Source organism: Thermobia domestica, chromosome 12 (assembly GCF_964235325.1).
Source record: "Thermobia domestica chromosome 12, izTheDome1.hap1.1, whole genome shotgun sequence".
NCBI lineage: Eukaryota > Metazoa > Arthropoda > Insecta > Zygentoma > Lepismatidae > Thermobia > Thermobia domestica.
Genome location: NC_137465.1, coordinates 30,540,053 through 30,562,011, shown reverse-complemented (window position 1 = coordinate 30,562,011; position 21,959 = coordinate 30,540,053). Strand labels below are relative to the sequence as shown.

General features: G+C 36.9%; 1 protein-coding gene across 1 annotated transcript in view; it reads left to right on the top strand.

Moving 5' to 3' along the window:
- Positions 1-21,959, top strand: part of LOC145665916 (DNA mismatch repair protein Msh3-like) — a 75,546-nt gene that overhangs the window by 27,734 nt on the left and 25,853 nt on the right. The window contains exons 10-14 of the mRNA XM_081733021.1: positions 1,591-1,737; positions 5,984-6,158; positions 8,854-9,041; positions 15,946-16,179; positions 17,736-17,960. Of these exons, the coding sequence (XP_081589147.1) occupies positions 1,591-1,737; positions 5,984-6,158; positions 8,854-9,041; positions 15,946-16,179; positions 17,736-17,960 (969 nt within the window). The remainder of the gene's footprint in view (positions 1-1,590; positions 1,738-5,983; positions 6,159-8,853; positions 9,042-15,945; positions 16,180-17,735; positions 17,961-21,959) is intronic.

The following is a 21,959-nucleotide window of genomic DNA, read 5'->3' as shown; positions in this document are numbered from 1 at the left end:
GATATAGTAACTCGCAGAAATTAACATTAGGGACTGAAATCTAAAGTTGACAGATTCCTGTAATTTGATTTTAGTTAACTTTGTTCCGAGTCTATATGGCTCAGGACACAAAATGGGAACAATACAAGTGCATCAGATCCATGATAATACAAGTCTAGTAGGTATTTACATAGCCAAACTTAGCGAAACACGTATATGGATATGATGATGTTATAGGTCTTCCTAATTTAAAACTGAAATCTTTATATTAGTGAATGTTCCTGTCCCATCTCTTTAATGTTCACATTTTCTGAATAAAATAAATAACTTATTGGGTTATTGTAATGAAATATCTGTTCCAGAATTGCACAGTAGTTTTGAAGTAGAAAAAAGATAATGCATACCGTATTTGCGCGAATATAGGCCACACTGTTTTTCTTAAATTTTGTTTTCAAAAATCATGGTGCGGCCTACAATCGAGATATTTTTCCCCTCAGATAATAAAGCGTCAACTTCAAAATGATATGTACACATATCTTCTAGGTTGAAATTAATACCATTTTAAGTTACTGCAGTACTTTTGTAAACCTTTAACAAAATAGCACAAAAACTTGCCTTGTTCGCAGAAATTGCCACCTTTACTGGATACCGATAACACCTTACACTGGCACAAACATCAATTGTACACTTAATACTTTTATTAACAGGAATACATATCTTTGTTATACAATATATATAATATATATGATACATTTATATACAGTACCTGTTCTTGAAAACAGAAAAGCAACTTTGTTTAGCAAAATTGCGTGAGCTTGTTTGTACAATCCGCGGCAAAAAACCTGCAACATGAGGATGTAAGTTTATTGTGAAACTACGCCTAACAGCACAGGGAATAAACATAACGTCTAAGTGGAACGAATCACGCCAGAATAAACCTCGGCCTCCTCCCGTGCACACTTATTTTGGAGCAAAAGACTTCGTCATTTCACAGTAAACTTATGTGCTCATGTTGTAGGTTTTTTGCCGCGGATTGTACCTACCCAAATCAAGCACAATCACTTCCCATCATCTCAGCATCAACAGCGTCTGATTCTTCACGCTCGCTAGATGATCCAGAATGCTGCTCAGAGTCACTATTACAAAGGTCATCTTCAATCTCATCAAGAGTATTACTTAAAAAAAAAAAAAAAAAAAAAAAAAAATCATGACAAGTTCTTCCAATATTGACTGCCAAGCAACCAAAATCCAACGGCACACTTCTTACATAAATGCACGTTGCAAACGGTCTCCTGGTGTCGTTCTTTTGTTCACGATGTAATTTCTATAGAACTGTCTTACACGTGCTTTGAATGGATGACTGGTACACCCATTCAAAATTACAACACACAACTTTCTTGTAAATTTAGTAGTGCAGCCTATACTCGCGCAGTCGCTAATCTTTAGTACGAAATAAATCAATAGAAGTAACACACTAGTGTAAAACTTTCGCAATGTTCGGCAAATGAAACTATTAAACCAAATTTTACTGAACTGTTTTTTGTATGTCATTCGTGTTTTATGAGTTAAAGATTTAATTAAATATAAAGTGTTTTTCTGATTGTTTCGCAGCTTAACACCTTTCACATCAACATCTAAATATTTGCAGCTAAATTCGTCAGCATTGCGCAATCTTGAAATATTTCAGAGTAATGTAGGCACCTCGAGAGGAAGTTTGTTCTGGGCATTAAATCATACTCAGACGAAATTTGGAGCTAGGTAAGTATTATCTTGTATTATAAACTAAATTCTGTTTCAGCAGCCCCAATGTAAGGTTATAACCGGTAAGATAATTTCAGTGTATTTGGATCATTGTACTGGATAATATTGAAATTTCACGTCTGTTGTCTTTCATAAAATAAATATAGGGAGGGTATTTTCATTAAAATTAAGAGAATTTCTTAGTGTCCAAGAGTTGTAATCATTATCATAGGTATTCTGCCATTATTGGCAGGTCACTTGCTGTAACTGACAAGCTTCCATTCTCCACGGTCCTCCGCTAACGTCATCGTCTTCACGTATGATGTTTCTGTTTTGATATCGTCCATTAATTGTAGTCTCAGTCGCCTCTTCCCTTTCTTTCCTGCCACCATACCCTTTAGCACGTCCCTCATGATGCAGTTCCTTCTTAGCCAATGTTCCAACCAGTTTTTCTTTCTCTTTTTAATAATATCTAAAATTGTTCTTTTTTCCCCACCATTTCTGACACCCTCTCTTTTTCGTTTTCCTCTCGACCCAGCTAATTCTTTCCATTCTTCTGTACACACACACATTTTGAAAGCTTCCAGCTTCCAGTCGTTTTTCATCATTTTTGCGTAATATCCATGTTGCTGACCCATACGGCACAATACTCCACACGAAGTATTTTATGAGTCTTTTTCTTAACTCTTTATTCAAGGTCCCACAAAATAGTATTTTCTTCCTCCTTAAGGTTTCTTTCACCTTGCTTTTATTTCACGTTCAATGATACTACCCAGGTATCAAAAACTAGTCTCGTGTTCTATTTTTTCCCCTCCTCCTTCTATATTTGACACCGACCTCTTCGTTCCAATCACTGTAGTTTTTGTCTTTCTAACATTTATTTTCATCCCATATTCTTCACAGCCCTTCTCTAAGTTTTCTGTCATCTTATTGATTTTTTCTTCAGATTCCACAACAAGCGCCATATCATCTGCAAACCGTATACACCCAATCATCTTACCTCCTACTGAAATGCCATCTTCATTTGGTAGGCTCTTTTTCAATATCTCTTGTAATGAGGGTTTAAAAATTGATGAATTCATTCCCTTGAAGGGTGAAGGAGTATAGTTGTGGAGCATCCATCTCCGGTGAAAGGGTTTCTGGTTCGATCCCAAATCATACGAACTGGTAGTGGACAATAAGGAGTTCGTAAATCTTCTTGAAGGTTCTTTTATTTTCTCTCATTTGTGAATGTGCAGGCACTTGCACAGAAATTACCAAAAGGAACGTGTTTACTAGTATTAAAGACAAATTAAGAGCCTAAACGTCCAAACCTATCTAATTCTCGTTTTTCGAGACATCTATTGGAAAGTGAATATGCAATACACTTAGATATTAAGGTACAAGTATTATACGAGGTAAAATCACCAACAAAAAGGGTTGTTTTGTGATCTTACTGTGTTGTCATAAAAGAGTCAGAATTAAGTTTGGATCAAAAAAACTTAATAAACATTACTACAGTATTATATCAAGGTACCATGGCACCCACCCTCTACACATACTGTATTGTCACATATTGCAGAAATCCCAGCCTTAATAAAGCAAACGGTACTGCTACTCACAAATAGCTTCATAAATGTACTTTTCTTCCCTTTAGCCTAACTGGCATAACCGTGGGAGGTAAAACTCAAAGATTTCATTTCATTTTAAATGTACTTTTCGTGTTTATTGGTTATTTACATCCATGTACACATGAAAATTACCTAAGAGTGAATTCTTATTATATGACATGAAACAAATATAGAAGTGAAATTACTTATATTCCAAAATTCAGTTTCAGGTTATATTTCCGAATACCATTTATTAAACTTCAACTCATAATTCCAAAGTGAACGCATTGGTTAAGATTTGCACATTTTATACGGAAGACCTGAGTTCGATCTCCGGTGAGAGCTCACGGGAATCGAAAGGTATGGACCTATACCATATAGCGCAGGTTCTGAAGAGGATCTTAAACTCAAAACAAACTAAATCAGAATTCTAAAGGGGATTCATACAATCCTCAGGGATGTTATGGGGCTCGTAGTCAGTTGCTTACGTAATTTGCTTATATAAAAAGAGAGGAAACCCTATAGAAATTTTCAAAGGAATTAACCTTGGTATTCATATTGAGAATATGTATTTTTGTTACAGAGTGATATACAGGTTAGCACTATTTTTTCACTCAGCTTCTTTAAATAATTTAAAATTTCTAATAAAAAAGAATCTCCTTTAAGTTATTTTTAATTCTGATTGGGAATCCATGTTTTAGTTTAGATGTGGACAACCTAAATAAATCATGGCAGAATGTTACCACATTTTACGAAACAGATATCCAATCGTACTGTAGTTTTTTTTACACTTTGAAACTTACATTTCGCCTGAGACTTGTTATCTGAAAATATTATTTAGGACTCCGGGTAAGATTATTCCTTTCCATTTATTTTTAATACATCATTACTACTTATTAATTCTTCCGAATAAGGGAATTGTCCATTGAAGGGAGCAATAATGATGTACAGTTATATAAATGTACAGTATTATATGTTTGGGTACTTAGGAAGGTAGGTTAGCAAATAAGTACTAGGTGTCTTGATCCCTGTGTTCTTCATCAACTTAATACTGTACAGACTGCTATCCAATGCTACGCGGAAAGTAATCAGTGATGATGGACCAAGTACCAAATGTTGAATATGGAAAATTGATATCTTCCGTAATATATATATAGTTTAACATCCCATGATTAAAAACCGAGGTTAAGGGAGACGGTGATGATGAGATGGGTGATATGGCCGAATGAGGAAAGTGGGAGGAAACTTAAGAACCCCGCGAAAACCCGCGAAAACGGTGTTTGCCACCACAAATCTCACGTGGCGCGAGTTGAGATCAATCTAGGGACCCTACAGCTCAGAGGTAAATGCCCTACCACAGAGCTATCGTAGCCCCAACCGTTTACGACCTACCGTGAAGATGATGTAAATACAGCCTTCAAACAGCGTTGGTGCGTTCTCTTGGATCCGGGATGGAATACTTGTATCTTAACACACGCTCGTACCTCAAGAGTGAGAGAGATAGTCAAAGCTAAAGCCGGGATTAAAATTCTCGGCCCTACCAGACTCCCAAATGGCCATTATCTTTAAAGGGAGACAGTCTACATCAGCCATTGGGTCTGGTAATTTATAGTGTATCTCTACTATAATTAGAGGAAGTTCCATGTTGCTTGGACGGTCCTACCGAGGGAAAGTGTAGTGCCCCCCAGTGCCTTGCACTACCATTGGGTTCGGAAGGTAGCTCTGCTACAACGTGTACGTTGTACTTAAACATGTAAAAGACAGGAAGCTCCGTATTGCTTGCGCGAGCCTAGCAGGGGAGACTCCCCTAATTTCCAAATGAATATCTGCTTGCAGACGGTGTACATCAGTAAAGTACGGGCTCTGATAAAGTACGGGACTGAACGGCGACTGGGGAAAAGTGCCTATACTAGGTATCTTGGTAACGGCTTCTGATTACAGTAGGAGGGAGGAAGCTCTGCAGAATAAGGGGCTGGCATCAAACTAAATGGTGACTTAACACGTACCATTGGAGCCGAGATGAGATACTGGAGTATCTCGACGTGTACGCGGTACCTCTACCGTAAGGCGGTAGCCGTGAACGTATAGAGGTAGGCAGGACTAGGATTGAACAAGCCCTCTTGGGCATGCCAGAGGCTCCCGGATTGGGTTGGACTCTGGCAGGACGTGGTTATATCCTGGGATTCGGTAGCCTTTGTGAGCTTACACAAGAATCTGAGTAACGGCAAGCTTGGACGAGAAGTGAGCTTGCCATAACGTCTGAGTGCAGAGCGTGGGAGAACCTGACTCGCTAGCACGACCGGCTCAACCAGTAGGTTAACTGATAGGCACTCTGGACTTCGATCTGGCCGCGTAGTGGGCGCATCCCACTCCCTTAGAGAATAGGGATTACATCACAGTTGCAAGTCAAGGCAAAGGGACATACCTTGACGGTGCACTATGTACACGAGGACAGACTGTCGAAGAAAGAGGAACCACGGACCGGGTGTAGTTTAAGTGGAACCGGTACATCAACTAGGACGGAACGGCCGCAGCACGTTTTACCAGCGTGCTAAATATGGAAGTAGACCACACTGAATCTAATGTCTTTACATTCTATAAAAAATAATAGTTTAGTTTGTAGTGTGTCATTGTTTATTGTTCAGTTACCATAAACAATATATATTTTTTCACAGGTTATTAATGAGATGGCTGTCTCAACCGTTGAGAGACTTAGAACAGCTTAAAGAAAGACAGGATATAGTGACGGAGTTGTTATTGTCAGAATGTACTGCAATTAGTCAGTTAAAAACTTCCTTATACAAATTACCAGATATTGAGAGAGGACTTACAACAATCCTTCATAGAAAGGTTTGTATTAGTATGTACTGACTTAAGCTGTTGAACTTCATAATAGTTAGAAAATTGGAGTATACTGTTGTATGTAAAACTTGTCCACGATTGAAATATATTATGTCCCACAATAATTTTCCTTAGTTAAGTCGTTAATGCATAGTAATAAACCTTAATTTTCTAAAATACTAACTGTGATCGTCGACGAAACTTTCTATGTATAAAACTTGTTTCTGAAATGCTTAATAATTAAATATAGTTCTGCTGCCAATATGGAGTTTTTAATAGGGATGGCCGGAACCGGTTCCTGGTGGAGCCGGTTTTCGGTTCTGAATGGATCCGGTTCTAGAAGATCCGACTCCGGAAGTTCCGGAACCGGTTTTGAAAGCCAGATCTCCAAGAACCGGTTTCTCGCGAAACCGGAACTTTGTGGCCATCCTACGCTAAAGCCGTGCTGCTGGCAGGCTGTGAACACTGTGCTAGATGAAATGGTGGAAGCAACAGGCAGGCGCCCAGACGGCGGCCGCTTGTCTCATTTGGCTAAACAAACTGGGTAACTGGCAAACTCATTTGGCTAAACACCCACTGGTGGACCAAATTTTTTTCTGGGGGCTGAAGCGGGTTTGGGCGGGGAAAACACAAGCACGTGATCCTCTTTGCAGTGTTTTGAAGGTGAACTTTGTGCCTCCTTTACGCGTCTTTGCAGGCTTTTGGTTCCAGGTCTGGAACCGGTTCTGAAAACGGATCTCTAAGAACCGGTTCCTCCGGAACCGGAACTTTGTGGCCATCCCTAGTTTTTGAGCTTACGTGTAAATGTAGCCAGGTAGTAATCTAGAAACTTAACACCGTTTTGTTTCCCTGTTTAACATGAGAATCTCAGATACATCATAGGGCAAAATTATAGACAGTGTGTTTGCTTCACAGTAAGAGAAAAAAATGGTGAAGATATTTTAGATTACTTACATTTTCAAGAAAAGATCTCAAATTGGCTACATCGACACGCGAATAAATGCATAAAATTCCATATTTTGTATTCTGCGGGTGTACTTAGTTCTATATATACAGTGTGTTTTAAAACCGACAACGTTTGGGAGGTGATTTCTCACACCAATATAAGATAAAAATTGTAGACCTACCTGGGTGCACAAATGCTTCCTTTCGGAATTATAGGCTGCCGAAAACATGAAAAAATGAATTTTAAATGCCCATAGTTCCAATACTGTGGAACCTACCGTAGTCGGTTCAAGGCTTCACTGAGGAGCTAATATGTGCGCTATCCAAAAATACATGTTTTAGTATCCTGCGGTACTCACACAATTTTTATGTAGGTAGTTTGGCTGCGGGCATATAATTTGAAGTACTCACCAACTACCTCTATATAAATTGTTACTTAAGTACTGCAGGATTCTAAAACATGGATATTTGGATAGGGCACATACTTGTTCCTAAGTGAATTTTTAATCCAACTACGGTAGGTCCCACAGTTTTGGAGGTATGGACCTTTAAAGTTCACTTTTTCATGTTTTCGGCAGCCTATAACTCCGAAAGAAAGCATTTGTGCACCCATTTGTGCTCTATATTTTTTGTCTTATCTTGGTGTTAGGAATAACCTCCCAAACGTCGGTGTTGTTTTGAAACACCGTATATATATATATATATACTGGGGTACGCGGAAATTCATAGAAATAAAGCATGGTTCGGTCAGGATTGCATTAAACTAACAGAGAAGGGAGAACGTGGACGGAACAATTTTCATGGATACGGATAGCATTTTGAGTAGGTGCAAAAGTTTCTTTGACAATTTGCTAAACACTCAGCCAAAAAACAATGTTCATAAAGAAAGTGAAATACATACAGCAGAACCATGTATTCCAGAGCTTAACCGAAGAGAAATAAGAATTCATATAAATAAATGAAAGAATTTCAAATATTCGGATGTAGACAAAATTTCCGCTGAGGCTAGAGGGAGAAAATTCTGGAACGAGATACACAAACTCATTCTTCTCATCTAGAACAAAAGCAAACTGCCACAAGAATGGAAAAAATCAATCATTACTCCCATTCTCAGAGAGGCGACGAAACTTATTGAAATAGTTATCGAGACATTTGTCGTTTGTCAAAGTCTATAAAATCCTCTCAAATATTATGTTAGCAAGATTGACTCCATGGGTAGATGAAATTATTAAATATTATCAGTTCGGATTTAGGCGAAATCGATCAACTATGGATCAGATATTTACCGTTACCCAAACACTAATTAAAAACTGCTAATGGAACGCGAACTAGTTTGAAAATTTGGATGTTAAAAAATTAAAAAGAAAGCTTGAGAAACAGAGCTAGTCACACTTTTCGCTCCTTTGGTAGTACAATAAGTAAATTCTATTCTTGTATCTTCTTTCTCTTTTTCTCTCCCTCTACCTTCTGTCTCAAAGAAAGAAGACATCATAGTAGAAAGCAGTGTTGTTTAAGTTGTGATCTATTATTTTTACTTCCTTGTGAGGGTTTGTGTCTTACTATTCAAACTTTTTTTCTCTTTTTTTCTTTCACTCTTAATTATGAATGCACTCTTAATTGAAAAATTGCAGATGTTTGCGCCTATATCTGTATTCCAGGAACATGGACGTGACTGTGAAAAATATAATTATACTAGTTGTCTAAGATTTTATGTTAAAGAGATGTTGTGTAAAACCAACGTATTGTTTGTTTTGTTAAGTGCAGCACATCCGATTTTTATGTTGTGGTCCAAGTTCTCAGCTCCTTGCATTCAGTGTTTGCGGGACTTTATAATCGGATAGAGAAGGAAGTGCAGTGTAAAAAGTTGAAGGAAATCATTTTGGAAACAGTTGACTGTCTCAGCAATGTGGATGCTTTTCTGCAGAATATTAACGAAGATGCAGCGAAGTGAGTACGAGTATTTTTGATATAATTATTATATGTTAAATAATAAAGCAATGTGTCAGCGTATTAAATAATAATAATAACTTGAAATGCTAGGTCACATAGGAAGTAAATTGAACATTCTCGTGAAAAAAAAAAATAAAAATAAAAATAAAAATAAAACTTTTTGTAATTACTGCTCTTCACTTGCATACGCAAATTTATATTCATCTGATCTAAGGCCTTCTGACTCCCTACAGTATGAGAATTGGATCTCCAATTGTATAAAATTATTAAGTATTTATTCATTCAACAACCAGTCGCAATCCACGGATGTTGTAACATAACAATTTAAATCAAATGAACAAGTTACAAAACTATATACAAGAATTTTATGAATGACCCCCCCCCCCCCCCAAAAAAAAAAGAAAAAAGAAAAAGATTGCAATCTTAGCCAATAATTAGTTTTTGAATCAGGTTTCACAAAATTTTTAAAGAGCCCGTAAATCGAGTTTTCGTACTTTCTACGGAATAAGCACATCATACTGAATTAAGTGATAGTAATACACTACTTGGGTTTGACAACACTATATGTAGGCCTTCAGATATAAGGCCTACAAGAAAATTTTTGATTCAGATGTAATGGATCTTTTAACCTAAAATTGGATTAAGGGCCACAAATATTTGAACAGCCCCTAAATCGAGTTTTCGTATTTTTTACAGAATAAGGACATCATAGTGATATTTTGGATTTGGCTACACTGTATGTAGGTTTCCAGATATAAGACCTACAAGAAAATTTTTGAATGGAATATTTTTGAGTGTCTTTTGTTTCAAAAACAAACAAACATAAAGTGAAAATATTCAAAGGATGGATATATATATGCATATGTAAGTTTAGATTTCTATTTCTTGTTTCAAATCTCGTAACCAGCTATGCTGAATGGAGAGTTTCCTCAATCCTGTCTAAGCATATGTACTACATTAACTGATATCAGCACTTTTTTAAAATTCTTTATTAAATACATCGCGAATATTAACAATAAAAAGTGTAACATGAGCTGTAAGGTCTACTGTACCCTCCAGATTTTCATTAAAAAAAATGTACTTTCCTGATTTTAAATAGTACATCCTTTATTTTCTTATGAATGGACGACATTATTATTATTATTATTATTATTATTATTATCTGTCTCAGTGGTAGAGCTCTTATCTTGGCACAGGGGTCCATCGTTCATCCCACCTCGCGCCAAGTAGGTTTTGTGGTAATAAACACCGTATGCGTGAGTGGGTTTCCATTTTCTCCTACTTTCTTCGTTTCAACCTTTCATTTACTATTATCATCACAGTCTCCCTTAACCTCGGCGCGTAATTGTGAAACATCAAACTTCTAAACTTTTTTTTTTAAATATTCTTCTTTTCTTCTTTTCTATCTTTTTTTTTTTTCAATCACACAATCTCAGTTTTTGTGGTTGTAATAACATTAAGTTTTCTTATTCTAATATCAGTGTTTTTTTGTGCATGGTACTGAATGACAGTTCATTAAAATGTCCCCACCATCTTATTCATTCATTAAAAAGGCTTGGCAGCTTTCGTTATTTTTTTTCGAGATAGTTTTCAAATGCATTACAAAGATAAGTAATTACAAATTTTCATAATAAATAATTTCCTGAGAAAATGTGTGAAAATATATTAGTCATTCAATTAATTCCATTAGCAGTTTACTAATAATGTTCCAAGAATACATATTCATAACCTCAAAGATGCTTTAGTCAGTGTAGCGTATAATGTGTTTAGGTATGATCAGTGGCATATTTAGGATTTTGTATTGGGGAAGGGTGGGGGGCTACGCACAATACGTGAATGAGCACTTATATTTTTCCTTTTCACCCTTTAAAACCCAAACACCCAAGAGCGTTATTGGGGCAAGAGGGGGGGGGGGGTAATTGCCCTCCTGAGTTTGAGAATTAAATCTATTTTAATCGATTGCCTACTAATATAATAGGAAAGAATGTGAAACTCTTATATCGGTGGAGGATCTTACTCCCTCCCCCAGGCAAATCTGAAATGGTGCTCCTGCAAACACACATTGAATATTTGTAATCTCATTTCAACTTAACTGATTTCATTTTTTAAAAAAATTGGAAATATTCAGTTTTATCTGTGTACGTTTTTCCTGAAAGAAAATGTAATAACATTAAAGACAAATTGAAGCTGAATTATATTTCTACTGTTTGCAGCTTTAATTGCAGGAATTGCATACTGTGAATCTTATGGATACTCACGAAAATTTAACAATGAATCTAACCTTTTATAAGAAAACATCCTCTTGGCCTACCTAATTTCCCGGGCTACTTATTTCCCCCCCCCCCTCCTGATTTTCTGTAAATCAAACCTTTATCTTTATTTATAACTAAACGATGTAAATATACCTTTGCTATAATAACTAAAGTCCCGTTATGTTGATATCCATCCTTTCGCTTATCAACTCCTCTTAGTTTTGGTGTTACTGACGACAGCCGAGTTGAATCACAACTAACAACAATTGAAAGTATGATAAGAGAAACGAAAGAAAGAAAAAACGCAATTCTTACGTGGGATTAAATTTGAGAAATACAGTATTATTTCTGAACAAAGAGCATAAGAAAATGGAAAGTCAATGTAATTCTTAGAAATGGTAAGAAGGATTATTGTTGTACGTGGAATGCGAAAAACTAATGATTTTTTTTTTGGGGGGGGGGGGAGATTGAGCCCAATAGCCCCCCTAAATACACCACTATGTATGATTGCTGAAGTTACCCATTTAGAATAGATGGCTGCGAGATTCGAAGAAAGAAAAATATGAAATCTAAACTTTTAACATAACGTAACTTATTAAAGTGAAAGATGTAAAGCATAAAGATATTGACACAAGAATATGAAGAATACTTACAATAGAAACACTTAGTCCCTTAATGCACTGGGTTCCAACTGGTGTACCACTCAGTCCCAACAGGTGTGTTGCGAAATTTTAGAATTTAAAAACCATAGAGCATTTAATAAATTAGTCAAAAATCAATGTTGTGACAGACTGTACCAATCAACGTCTCTAGCGGCAGGCAGCAACAGTGCTCAGTGTTTATAGAGTCACTACTTTATAGAAATTGTCATGCTTATTTCGTTTTATAATTGTTACTACAGTTTTTACTTTTATAATTTTTACTGATAAAAAGTGAAACAAGTGTGTCGCGATGTCACAGGGCCTCAGTAAAGCATGCCGTCGGGAAAGGTTAGAAATCACTGCTTTAATATAAAAAGCCAGTGTTCGTTGAGATAATCTAATTCTTATTTTAATGCTTTCACATTTTCATTACCTTTCAATATAACATATTGGAACTTAGGAAGAGGCAATTCCCTTTGGTAAAACAAATATTAAGATAGACAATTTGGATGATGTATTTCTTCTTTCTTTTCTTGTTTTGTTCATTATCGTTTTGTAAGTTGTTGATTTTAATTGGTATGCTACTGTATTCTAGATTGTTATTGGCTGTTGAACAAACATGTGTTTAATAATTTTATACAATTGAAGGTCCAGTCTGTGAATATAGCCAATTGTATTTTCCTTTTTGTTAATAAATTCTCTTTCTTGCGAGAAAATATTCGCACTCTTACTTTGTGCTAAAGGAGTGAGTAATACAAGGAGTGCTTATTGGTTAATTCGTAGTAGAAAAATAATAGAAAGTAACAAGAGAACCGTGGTGAAAAAATACGAAGATCTGTATCGTTGGTTCTCCCAGGTCTCCCAAGTTTTGGGATCAAACCAATGCCCTTCATACCAAAAGTTGATGCTGTGGCACTGAGCCATTGTCTCCAAGGATTCGAACACGGAACTCTTTATTGAGAGACCTGCCATATCTTCCCCTACTTCTTCTCTATGGAATTTATTTGTTTTACAAGGTCTTTACGGAAGGTAATGTCATGCATTTTGTTGTCAAGCGACTGTACGAGGGGGTATCGTAAAGTTTTAATAATAATAATAATAATAAAATCAGAATACAGGGATTTGTAGTTGTTAACTCTCTCTCTCCCTCTATGTAGTCACCGTCCAGATTTACACACTTCTCCCAGATTTACAACGGTGTTCCTTTACTTTACGAATACCGTTATTGTAGAAGTCTGCACATTGTGCTATAAGCCACCACTCTTCTACCTCACGAATGACGTCATCTGTGTTGTTAAAATGTCGAGCACGCAACGGATTCTTCATTTGGAGAAACAAGAAAAAATTACTAGAGCGAAGTCGGTAGAATAAGGCGGATGTTGCAATACCTGAAAGCCACATGCACTTGCTTTGTCGACAGCATCTTGAGATGAATGAGCTGGTGCTTCTGAAAAGGTGTCAGCAAATGAGGAACCCAGTGCACAGACACCTTAGACATGTAAAGTTCATCATGGATAATTTTCCACACACTACCATAATTGAGACCAGTCTCATTCATAAACGTTTAGATGGTTACACGTTTGTCTTCGAGGATTAAACACTCCACTTTCTTCACAGTGGCCGCATCGTCCTTCAGGGATGGTGCTCCAGGACTTGGGCCGTCTGTGATGGACATATGACCAGTTTGGAATTTCCTTTTCCACGTTACAGTGGTGTCATAAGATGGATAATCATTGCCATACACAGCCTTCGTCTCGTCATGAATTTGTCTGGCATTATTACTCTTCAAATGCAGGAAATTTACCACACTGCGAGCCTCAATCTTATCCATCTTGCACTTCGGTCACTTTTGGCACACCCTGTAAAATATAACAATCATTAGGAACTAATTTCCTTATTATGCACATAAGAACCAACTATAACACTGACAGAATTTCATCACCATATCTTAATAACTTCCTGGTGATAATTAAAACATTACGATAGATACCTCCCTCGTACATTGCAACGCGCTCTATCCGCCGGGATCTATGGTGATGTAAGTCAACTAAGCGAGTGCTTGCTTACTTGTCTCCGAGTTTTCGGAGGTGAAGGACGAGCGATTTCGTAAACCTGTGTTTCGTCTCTTATAGCAGTCACGATGTAACGCTCACTGGAACGGAGATACGCGATAAAATTTTGTGCGAAACTCGGCAGGTCTGCATCGGAAACTTTTCCAATGATTCAAAAGACCTTCGGGCTGAGTGTTTACCACAGATGGTATAAGGCGTTTTTGGAAGGCGTGAAGAGATCGACGACAAAATCTGCGCTAGACGCCCGTCAACCTCCTCAAATAACGAAAACGTGACTCCTGTAACTTTTGCGTACAGACCGTCGAATGAATGTTCGTTTAATGACCAACATGTTAGATATTCCAAAAACTACCGTCCACGAGATTGTGACTAAGGATTTGCACATGAAAAAAGTGTGCGCGAAGCTTGTCCCAAGAATTTTTACCGACGACCAAAAATCTCGCCGAGCGGAAATTCATCAAAATGTTTGGAAATGTGTGCAAATGATCCTAACTTTTTAGACGGTGTTATCAAGGGTGATGAAACGTGGATATTCCAGTCCCGATTTGGCTCCTAGAGACTTCTTTTTGTTTCCCCGTTTGAAATACCCCTCCCCCCCCTCTCTCTGAAATGACATCGTTAGAGAACAATTGACGACGTGAAAGCAGCTTGTGAAATGGCTTTAAACGCACTTCCTGAACAGGCCTTCCAGGATACCTTCGCAGATTCGAAATCCCGCTGGCAAAGATAAATCGACGCAGAACGACAATATTCTGAAGAACTTTAATTACATATATTATTATTATTATTATTATTATTATTATTATTATTATTATTATTATTATTATTATTATTATTATTGTCATGAAAGCATTAAAATATGTAAATAAATATTTTTAGTACTTGTAGACATGGTTACATTACTTTCCGGACATACCTTGTATTATTGATAGAATTTACTTAATTTATTTGTTTTAATATTGATAGGATCTGTTTTATATTGATCCCATTTCCTCTCATTGCTACTTGGCATACTTTTATTTACACAGTTTGTCCGGAAAATAGAACTCATTTTCTTCTGCCAAAACGTGGTGAAGGAGGAGGATATTACTGCGCTGCTTGGGTGGGTCTTAGCTCCAGCGCAGCAGTCGCCAATCATCTCCAAGCCTTCACGAAGTGTAGGTCGAGTTTAAGGTGAAACCCTTTCAAGGTGCCTTGGCATCTCCGCAAGGAGTCGTTTGTTAGAGCTGCGTTACGCAGTGAAGTTTTGCGTCAAACTCGGTAAAACTGCGAGTGAAACCCATGGCTGCTTACGGAAGTGATACCATGGGTCTACCAAGTGTTTTGAAAATGAAATTGATGTTGATCATATTTTTCGACTGCAAAGGGGTGGTTCATAGTGAATTTGTACCGCCTGATCAGACTGAATGCTGCATTCTACGTGAAAGTACTTGAAAGACTCAGAAAACAAGTCGCCCGCGTCCGTCCGGTGTAATTGCTGGATCATAGAAGCTTTATCATGGCAATGCACCGAGCCACACCTCCTTTGCTGTCATGGACTTCCTAATCAAACATGGCATCACACAGCTTCCTCAGCCTCTTACAGTCCAGATGTCGCTCCTGCAGAATTTTTTCTCTTCCCCCGACTAAAAAAGGTCATAAAAGGATGGCATCATGGCTTGGTCCGGGCCACTCCAGAGGCGTAACGAGGGAGTTTTCAGTGATTGGCAGAGATGTTGGAAACGCTGTGTTGATGCAGAAGGGGCATATTTTGGAAACCAATAAGTCAGTGTGTCAAAATTGTGAATTACTTTCTTTTTTTTTTCTTTTTTCTTTTTTTTTTAATCAGTTCTATTGCTTTTCTGACAAACCCTGTGCGCACTTGATTCTCTTTTCTATAATTGAAACCATTTTGTATTAACATTGCTTTATAATTGTTTCTCTGTTTCATCTACAGAACCGGAAATAAGACAAAGATATTGCATGACTTCTCAGGCTTCCCGGAAGTGATAGAGTGTCTATCGGATATTAACCGTGTTATTGAACAATTAAATGACCTAAAACCGGAGATATGCAGGACATTGAATTTGACTGATTTCCATTACACGACTATCTTAGGACAAGAGTATCTTATTGAAGTAAAAAATGATCGAATGAAAGCTGTTCCATCTGATTGGAGAAAAATCAATATGTAAGTAATATTTGTTTTCGAATTTTTCTTTCTTTCTTGATTGATATTTTTTTTTTATGAAAAGGAAATGAAATCTTTCAGTTTAACGTCCGACGATTATGTCTGTGAGGCTAAGGGAGACGGTAATTAAGGCAAGTGAATGATGCAAAAATTGGTGAAATGAAATGTGCAAGGAAACGGGAGTATCCCGAAGTAACCCACGGACACGATGTTGTCCACCACAAACGTACTTGGCCGGGAATTGAACCAGGGACCCCATGCACCAGAGGTAAGCGCTCTACTACTGAGCCAGCGTACCCACCTGTAATTTTGATATTGTTCTAATTTGTTTCTGTTTCTGTATCGGCATGAATAATATAAATGACACCAAACATTTTGTACCGTACACAAGATAATTTTGAAGAGCTTTAGACGGCGTAGAGAGCACATTAACTTCTGTCTCAAAGATCCCAAAGAAGCAACAAAGATCCCGCAAATAAACGGTTATTTTTAATGTTTCGAGTAATAATAAAGCACAGATTGTTTCTAGAGGAGTGCTAAATTTTTATTAAACAATAAGATGTAGTAATACTACTTTGAACAAAACCAAGATTTAAATAAAAGAATGGAAATCTAAAAATAATTTTATCTACTGTATTGTGTGTATATGAAAATTGAATTAAAGTTCGTACAGAAGAATACGCTGAAGGATTTGGAAAACAAAATTTTGAGCAAAAGTTTGGTTTATAAAAATGAAGAGTTAAACTAGTAATGGAGAAATTTCACAATGCATGAAACTTCACAATACATGTCATCCAAGGAATGCTACTTAAAAATGATTCTTTTAGGAATTTCTGAAATAAGTATATTAACAGTTACGGACTTTACATTTATATATGTTTTGTCTGATTTCCAAGTTTAGCACCAGCAGAATATGACATAAATGATCCTTAAAGAATGCTTAAAACATGAAGTAGAATAGTTATTTATATGCAAGAACCAAATTAGAGTCGTAATTTTTGCGGAAAGGCGGTGAAGAAGATTGGACAGGATTCTTACTGATCAGGGAAAATGGTATAGATCAGGGAAGAAAAAAAAAAAACCTTAAAATCAGTGAAAGTCAGGGAAATTTCATAAAATATATTTTTTCTAAGATTAATTGTAACCAATTTCAGCTTAGCCAACCACTTTAATACGTATTTTTATGAGAGGTAAGTGGAATGTATGTATGAGCAATTGATTACTATTTGTCTCTATAGAATAAATGTTTTTATATACAAATATTCACCGTTATTTATCCCTTATTTGTATGTCAACGTCATCCGACATCTGTGATGAAAGTCAGAAAATTTCCTGCCAAAGGTCAGGGAAAGTCAGGTAAAAGTCAGGAAAATATACCGTTATTTCTCCAGATCAGTAGGGACCCTGTTAGAAGCTGTTTCGTTAGCTGATCTAGTTTTGTTATATATAAAGCCATCTGCCTCGCTCTAATTAATCTAAACTCATGCTTTAATTAATATTATCTTTGTAGAGGAAATCAATCAAATTTGAATGTCTTTATTTATTTCTGTTTCCAGGACAAAACAGTGTTGTCGGTTTCGGAGTCCGAAAGGAGACCAGCTATATTCTAAACTGTGTCAGCTGAGGGAAAGACTTGAAGCTGAATGTCAAAAGGCATGGCTTAGTATAATGGCTCAATTCTCGGAACATTACTATAGACACAAAAAGGCCGTTAATAACATTGCAACTTTAGATGTTTATTTTTCTCTTGCCAAAGTTGCTAAACAGGAAGGCTATTGCAGGTAATGGTAATAAGTTAATTTTTAGTTCTAATAATATTACTTGATCCGTTTAGTCATGTTGGGACTAAATTGTTTAATTGAATAAATAAATTTCAGAAGTAATACTAATACATAGGTTGAATAAAAAGTGGTGTCAACTTTGTTCTGACTTTAGAAGAGTTTGTCTCAGCACTACAAGAGTTCCGTAAAGCATGGGAAATGGTAACGACTGTGTGTTAATCAGTCGAAAGCACCAATGCCATGAAGTGGAGAAGGAAAGTGGAAGCGCCATAACATGTTTTGGACAGACTAACAATATGCATGGATCAGGATTGTAGTGGCACTTGGCCGCAGTACACAACGTTTTTTGGGGGGACTTCGTGAAGCGTATGGTGATGCAGTGTTACCGTATCGTACGATGGCGTGTTGAGAGAAAGTGTTTGGTGAAGCCAGGGATGCCCTCGTTCTGGACGACCCTCAACGGACAACAGTACAATTCAGCTTCTTACCTTCCTACTGCATGTGGATCGCCGATGGACTGCGCGTGAATTAGCCACGGAGATTGGCGTGTGCTATAGAACAATACATATACTGCACGACATTCTTGGGTTCTGCGAAATTGCTGCGCGTTTGATATCGCATGAAATTACCGAGGTGCAACCGTGGCATTGTTATACACTTGCATAGGAATTGTAAACCTAGAGTGTTTATCGGTCACGAAATCAGAAAACGGTCATGAAAGTTAAGAAAAAGTCACGAAATATAGCTTTTGGGTCACGATTTTTTTTTTTTTTTTTTTTTTTTTAATCTGTACAAATATAAATATAGAGTGGAAAATTTTGTTCTATAGAACGTCAAAATTCATTATCAGAAATGTCTATGATCAGCTTTAGACGTTACCAAATCGCGAACAAAGCACGCTTCTATTGCATACATAAAAATTTGACCCATTTCGCACCCAAATTCGCCCTTGAGAATGTTACTAAATTTGATGGTTTGGGAAAGAAAAGATCACGAAAAAGTCACGAAATTTCATTTTGGAATTTTAGTAGACACCCTGAAGCTGCAACCAGAGGGAAGATGAAGTTTTCCTTGCAAGGATTGTCATTGTGGTTGAAACCCGGATTCGGTCGTATGAACTATAGTGGAGCGGCAATTCAATGAATGGAAACGTCCTGGTTCTCCACGCCCAAAGAACGCGCGCGTTGCACACGGTGGTGGTGTGAAAGTGATGTTCATTATTGCTTATGATATCCATGAGGAGGCCGCAGTAGCTAAATGGTAAAGCGTTCACCTCTGGTCCTTCGTTCGATCCCCGCTCGCGACAAGTGAACTTTCTGATGGACAAATACCATGTGCGTGAGTTTTCTCGGGGTTCTCCCACTTTCTTCATTCCACCATTTCATTAATTTCTTATCATCACAGTCTCCTTTAGCCTAGCCACCATAACCGTGGGACGTAAAACTTCATTTCTTTTCATTTCAATGGGGTCATATTGCCGTACCTCAAGGGCAGATGGGTCACGTGTTTTAACCTCCTGTTACATCTTATGACAACACCTTCATCCTGTATCTGGAGATAGGGGCGACATGTTCGGTCACGGAGTCGCATCATCCTTCATGACAGTGCACGGGGTCACACGGCTAGCACTGTAATGGAGCTCCTGCATCAATGGTAGTGGAAAAGATGGTAAAATCTGTCGTATTCATAAGATGTAAGCCTGTGCGATTACGACCTTTTCGCCAAAATGAAGGGATAACTTCTCGGGAGGTACTGCAATACAAGAGAAACTATCATATGTCCCATATGGCGATCTCTGAGGCACATCGACAAAGATTGACGCGCTGACAGTGTACGACGCCTTCCACACGTGTGACAGAAGGTGATATTGATGGGAGGCGATTACATTCAAGGAATGTAACAGGTGTTCTATGCATAAAGCTAAGTACAAATTATAACAATTGTTGCCAATACATTTTATTCAAGCCATTCAATACATTTATATATATATATATATATATATATATATATATATATATATATATATATATATGTATGTATGTATTTGGTGTCTTTTATGGTGTTTATTTCAGGAATTATAGTAAAAGAAAGGTATGTAACCATTTTATATTAACAGTGGGAAGGAAATTTTGGAAAGAAGGTGTCCAGAACCTATGTTTAAAGATAAAGTTCTAGCATTAATCTTGTATTGAGGGAAATCTAAGTTAGGATTACTGGGTGTGATTCACATGTCGATTATGTGTCAATCGCGAAATAAAAATGCTCCAGAAAAGTTTGGGACAAATATAGGAATCAATATACGTGAATCGTTCAATATATCTTTTCCTAAGCTGTTAAAAAATATATATTAAGGTTCATTTGTAAATTATACATACATGTGTAGGTGGATCCTTACTCACTTCTCCACATAATCCTCATTGAAATTCAGGCATTTGTCCCACCGTTGTACCAATTTGTCTACACCCTTTGTAAAAAGATCAGGGATTTGGCTATTTAGTACTCTTCTTACATTCCGCTTCACTTCTTCATCTGTTCCAAAATGTTCATTGTCCATCGGGAGTGTAATCATGGACGAATGTCTCATTCCCAGTCTCAATGCGCATGAGGAATGCATTGGCATCTTGCTGTTATCGCATTAAATCTTCAAGACTTGCAATTCGTTCTCATCAGTCGATTATCAACACTCAGTTGATAAGGAATACATCATGCACACACTTTGCGGTATTGCAGTTTCTCGTGAATGGTGTGATGAGCTATTCCAACAGAAATGTTCAACCTTTCTGCAAATTCGCATATCTTATTTCGACGGTTTTCTTTAGCAAGTTCATCCATCCTGCCAATGTTCTAGCCGAAATATCTTTTTTTGCAAAAGGTTTGGACAGATTGGTGCAACGGTGAGACAAATGTCTGAATCTCAATGCGGATAATGTGGAGAAGTGAGGAAGGACTCATCTCAACATGTATGTATAGTTTAGAAATATATCTTAAAAAATAAATATTTTACAGCTTAGGGAAACTTATATAGTGAACGTTCCTAGTACTAGTGTACTTTCTTTGATGTTTAACACAGAACTAACCTAGTGTAAGTTATAGTAGTGTTGATTGTGTGCGCTTTAACGTAATAAAATAATATTTTTAACTTTCCTAAATGAAATATATTACTCGTCATATATTTCCTGTCACCGTCGTCATATATTACTCGTCATATATTTCCTGTTAATTCGTACACTTTCATCTCATTTCGTAAGTTTTCTAATATATAATAATGTTATTACTGTAAATTTTCCTGCAAGTTAATAAAGCTTTAAGTACGTGAACAGTTCAATTTTAAAAAAGTGATAATGAATATAGTGTAACACACACACACACACACATATATATATATATATATATATATATATATATATATATATATATATATATATATATATATATATATATCATATGGTTCGGATTCCACGTTAATATAGCCTCGCTGCTGAACGAGACGCTAAATTAAAATCAACTCAATATATAAATATAACCATTTTTCTTCTACATAAAAGAAAAATGAAATGAAATGAAATCTTTGAGTTTTACGTACCAGGTTATGCCGGCTAGGCTAAAGGAGACGGTGAAGATGAGAAATGAATGAAATGGTAGAATGAAGAAAGTGGGAGGAAACGCACACGGTGTTTGTCCACCACAAAGTTCACTTGGTGGGGGCTGGAATCGAACCCGGGACCCCAAGCACCAGAGGTGAACGCTCTACCACTGAGCCACCGCGGCCCCTCTACATAAAAGAAATCCTGTATATGTTATATATTAATATCGCATACATTAGTATCGCATACTTAATTAGTACCTATTAAAGAGCAAATGCTCCCGTCTTTTAAGCTATAGAGGGCATCAAAGACTTTTCCTTACTTTCCAAAAGGAGACTTTATTAAGTTATTTGATAATCATCAAAGAGAGTTATTGTATTTCCAACTCAGGTTAGTGTGTAATATATAACCAACT